The sequence below is a fragment of the Pteropus vampyrus genome, unplaced genomic scaffold, assembly GCF_000151845.1.
Source record: "Pteropus vampyrus isolate Shadow unplaced genomic scaffold, Pvam_2.0 Scaffold356, whole genome shotgun sequence".
Classification (NCBI taxonomy): domain Eukaryota; kingdom Metazoa; phylum Chordata; class Mammalia; order Chiroptera; family Pteropodidae; genus Pteropus; species Pteropus vampyrus.
The window spans coordinates 151186-155638 of NW_011889137.1; the positions used below are offsets into that span (position 1 = coordinate 151186).

At 61.0% G+C, this 4453-nt stretch overlaps 1 protein-coding gene across 1 annotated transcript in view; it reads right to left on the minus strand.

Annotated features, from left to right (window-relative positions):
• Window positions 1-4453, minus strand: part of SPIRE2 (spire type actin nucleation factor 2) — a gene marked incomplete at its 5' end in the record, with an annotated part of 27902 nt that overhangs the window by 12400 nt on the left and 11049 nt on the right. Inside the window, 4 exons of the mRNA XM_023522701.1 lie at window positions 463-632; window positions 1086-1293; window positions 1390-1470; window positions 1738-2094. Of these exons, the coding sequence (XP_023378469.1) occupies window positions 463-632; window positions 1086-1293; window positions 1390-1470; window positions 1738-2094 (816 nt within the window). The remainder of the gene's footprint in view (window positions 1-462; window positions 633-1085; window positions 1294-1389; window positions 1471-1737; window positions 2095-4453) is intronic.

Here is a 4453-nt window from a genome sequence, read left to right on the forward strand (position 1 = left end):
GGATGGGTGGGTGGATGGAGGGAGGATGGGTGGGTGGTTTGGAGGGCTGGTGAGTCACTCAGCAAGTCCTGGGAAACAGTCACAGGTATGCACTTTACGAACTGGAAAATGTCGCCATGGTAGTGAGGGCCCAGGGCATCAGGGACTATTGGATAACTGCCCTATGCTGAGAATTTGGGGGAAACTGCTAGATTCCCTGCCTTCGCTGCCCTGGATCTGGGCAGGAGCCAGGGCCTCTGTTCTCACCAGCTCCCCCACTGGGCGAAGCCCCCCGCCCCACCTCCAATGAAGACAGAACCGGTTTCCCTGGCTTTAGCCCCAAGCCACTTGCCAAACTGCTCTGGGATGTTCTGGACAACACCGCCAAGCCTCTGAGAAGCACAAGGTGTGCGGTTCAAAAAGCAGAACTGTGTGCCACGTGATGGTCCCTGTGGGCCAAGGGCGTGGACGGCGATCTCCCACCCTTCCTGGGGCATCTACGCTCATTCCTGAGTAGGCTGTCTCTGCCCAAAATGCCACCGATTTCCTGAACGTCTTGTGCATCGACTGCTTGAATCTAGAGCTGTTTGTTCCTGCTGACGAAAGAGCTCCCGGAGTCTGGAGCGGGATGACCTCGGCCAGGGGACAGAGGGCTTCAACGAATGGACGATGAAAGCATTAGGGCCCCTGCCCCCCACGACAGCGACAGAAGGACATAAGGAGGAGTGGGGAGGGACGACGGGCACAGGCGAGAGACCACCCACCCTGGGCTGCAACTGGGCCGAGCAGAACAACCGCGAGAGCCTGCTCAGGCCCAGAGGGCCAGGAAAGCTGGCCAGAGCGCTTCCTGGTTAGCGGAAGAGAGACACGCATCAGTTAATTCCACAAACACCTTCTGCCACTTAAGCCACAGAGAGTGGAGCAAATTCCCCAAGTTCCCCAAAGTCTCCACTTTCTCATCCGTCACATGCTGGTGGGCGGCGGGGGCCCCCACTTCAAGGGAGAGGCTGGGAGAGTTGAGGGGGAGACTGTCAGCCCTAACTCCAGGACCACGAAGGGGAGGCCAGCCCCGCGGAGAGCCAGGCTGGCCCCAGCTCTGCCGGTACCAGCTTGGGGCGAGGGACAGTCTCTCAGGGCCTCCAGTTGCTCATCCGTAAAATGGGCAACGACCACGGAGGGCATGGAGAACAGTGCTGGACTGTTGCAGGCAGGGCCTGGGCAGTGTCTCTCACTGAGCTGCCCGCTGCCCCGAAGCTCCAAGCACACTGAGCACCTGTGCGTGTCCGGCAGCAGGAACTGGCCGTCTTTAGCATCCTGTTTGCAGAAGGGCCCAGCCCCTGGAGCGGTGAGCTAGAGCCAGGAGGCACAGCCCCATGAGCGCCTGCGAACCTGGGGTCAGGGTTTAGTGACTAAGTGACTCAGGTGACAGGAGCGGGTCATGGGGCCAAGAGGCTGAGAGCCTGTTACGCAGCATCTCTGAGCCTCAGGTCCCTGCTGGGGAAGAAGCAGGTGTGAGAGGTAAGTGAAACCCACAGCACCCCACGGAGCGCAGTCCCGGAGCTGTCGACCCTGCACTGCGGTCTCCGCCCCCTTCCGGGAGGACAGAGGGACCTGCGGTGAGAGGCGGACAGGCTGCCGTGCTCTGCTGACCTCTGCTGTCCGCTGTCCACTGCCCACTGCCCTTCCCAGGAAGGAGCCACCTTGGCGTCAGCCCACCCCTCCTGCGACCCCTCCTTCTCACCCGCACCCCGGGCTCACCTCCTTGGCCTCGCGGACCCTGGCCAGGAAGGCCCGCAGCTCCAGCGTCTCCAGGAAGAGGGCACGGCACACGGCCTGGTAGTGGGCCTGGGCGCCCCGGGGGTCGGTCAGGCGGGCGGCACAGAGCCGCATGGCCTGCGCAAAGCTGCGCACGGCCCGCGGGCCGCCCTCGGCCTCCTCCTCCTCCTCGGGGCCCCCGTAGCCCTCGTCGGCCGCCCCGCAGCCGCCGTCCTCGCCGTCGTTGTTGGCCATGAGGTCGATGAGCTGTTCCAGCTGCGGGCTGAGCTCCCGCTCCTCGCTCTCGTCCAGGCCCCAGTCCAGCGCGCGATAGATGGCGAAGCCCAGCGACTGCACCATCTGCGGGACAGGCCCAGACCGTCAGCAGCGGGGCAGGGGCAGCAGGCCGGGGCTGGATTGCAGGCTTCTCAGGACGGAAGCAGCCAGCGGTCGCCCGGAGGCGGCACAGCACGGGGTCCCTGAACATGGCGCCAGAGCAACAAGGCGCTCGCCCAACAGCCCAACAGCACAGCCACTGAGGGAGGCGGCGTGGCCACTTCTCACAACGGGACGTGCCCGGCACGGGACCGCAGCTCCTCTCCCAGGCACTGACTCAGAGAAAGGAAATGGTGCGTCCACACGGGCCTGCACTGGGAGCACCCAAACCTGCAGGGCCCACCTGCCTTCCCAGGGGATCACACACAACTGTGGACCCCCTCCCAGCGGAGAACGAGGCAGCTCTATGGGGGAGCAACCACGCACAGTGCCCCCCTCGAACGCGGTGACGGAAGCCAGCCCAGTCTCCCCGCTGCGTGGTCCCTCGGCCGAAACGCCAGGCAAGACGAGGCTAACCAATAGCCACAAAAAGCAGGTCAGGGTTCTGAGCCGGGGCGGGGTGGGGAGCAGAAGGGCACAGGAACTTTTGGGGTGATGGGAGAGGTCTGTGTCTTTGGTGCTGGTGAAATGGGTTACGCATTTGTCAGGACTCAGCGAACTCAGGTGTAAAGCAGATCCCAGTAGATAGGATTACAGAACACAGACACGACCTAATAAAGGTCAGCTTTTCACGCACTGTGAGAGTGGATCGCAAAGCAGAGGACAAAGGCTCGCTCATGCATTAGAGGCTCCTGGAAAAACTGCGTAACTATACATGATGAAGTTGGGCACCTGAACTCATAAAAATTGACTTCTTCTCACCTAGATATTTTAAACTGCATGTAAGTTTCAGTATGTGTAAATTTAACCTGAAAAAGAGAAACCTAAAAATAATTGTACCTGAGTGGGGGAAGGGCAGAGGGGTGGAGCTTCTTGGGAGGGGGCAATCGGGCTGCTCCTGTTTGCTCCTGTAGACTTGAAATGCTCCATAGTGAGTTTTTTTCCAAGTGCATTAGCACATTAAAAGTCCGTGAGTCTGGCAGGAGAGAGACCTCTTAACTCAGCATTTCTCAGCTTTACTTGGCAGGGAACCTCGTTTTCACGGACTACCACTGACGTCTGGGGAAAGTGCTCCTGTTTGAAAGCCATCTCTGCACCCCGACACCCTGCTCGCAGGGGGTCTGCTCGGACAGAGAAGCACCGTGTGGGGTGCGGTTTGATGAGGGCCAGTGGTGCACCTCAACACAGGGAGGGGGGACAGTGACCGTGACGATGCTACTTCCAGTTTGCACAGAGCTCTGCGTTTGTGCTTTAAGTGGCTTCAGTGTTTTCTCTTTGTGACAATGACCCAGAAGGACAGCTCTTCCATGTGTGGCACTAGCCGAGCTCCCTGCCACTCACCCTCGCAACGATGCACAAGATAACCACTCGCGTAGTAGGCAGGGGACAGAGGCACAGAAGTCAGGTCGCTTGACAACAGCTGGGAAGTGGTCTGTCTGTGGCCTGTGTGGCGGGTGGAGCCACGCCCTCACCAAGACGCCTTCCCGCCCCGTCTACCTGACCTCAGCGGTTCCCGGCCTCTCCCCGCATTTCCTGTGTCCCCGCCAAGCGAAACCCAGGTGAGCCAGCCTGAGCAGAATGGAAGGACAGGTGGTAAAAGCCAACTCTGAGCGTGGACAGGGTGCAAGAATAGGGCTCTCTGTCCTATAGAAATGCCTTAGAAAATACCCTGAGACTGGAGGCCTGGCGGGGAGGGTCCGTGGGTTCACGGGGACCAGTGGGGGAGAGCAAGGGTCTAGCCTAAAGTCAGCAAAGTCCCAGACCACTCTTGGTGGCGATGTCACCTCTGCTTCAGGAAGACAAGGTCACAGACCCCGCTCCGAGTCACGCCCAGAGATCATGAATCAGAAGGCAGAGGCCTGAAGGCTGGTGACACCTGCCAGCAAGTGCAGGGCCCTGGCCAGGGCCGAGCGGAGCCTCCCAGGCAGTGCGCGAGAGCAGCACGATGCCCCTCAGCACTACTGGGCTGGCAAGAGCCACCATGCCCGCAGATTCCCACCACGTCTTCCTTGGCCCCCAGGTAGGTGCCAGGAAGGAGACGAAGCTCACACTGCCAAGAGGGCCCCACAGGCCCTGCTGGCCCTAGTGCTGGCTCTGACCGTTCTGTCAGAGGGACAACCCTGCCACACGCAGCAGGACAGGTGGCGGGGGTCGGAGGGGCACAGGAAAGCCCCAGCCCCAGCCTCTCCCTTTCTCGGCCCGCTGGCCTCAGCGAGCGGCACAGCAGGGAGAGAGCCTCCTAGCAGACAGCTGGCGTCGAAGCTGCTCAGTGTCCCGTAGGCCC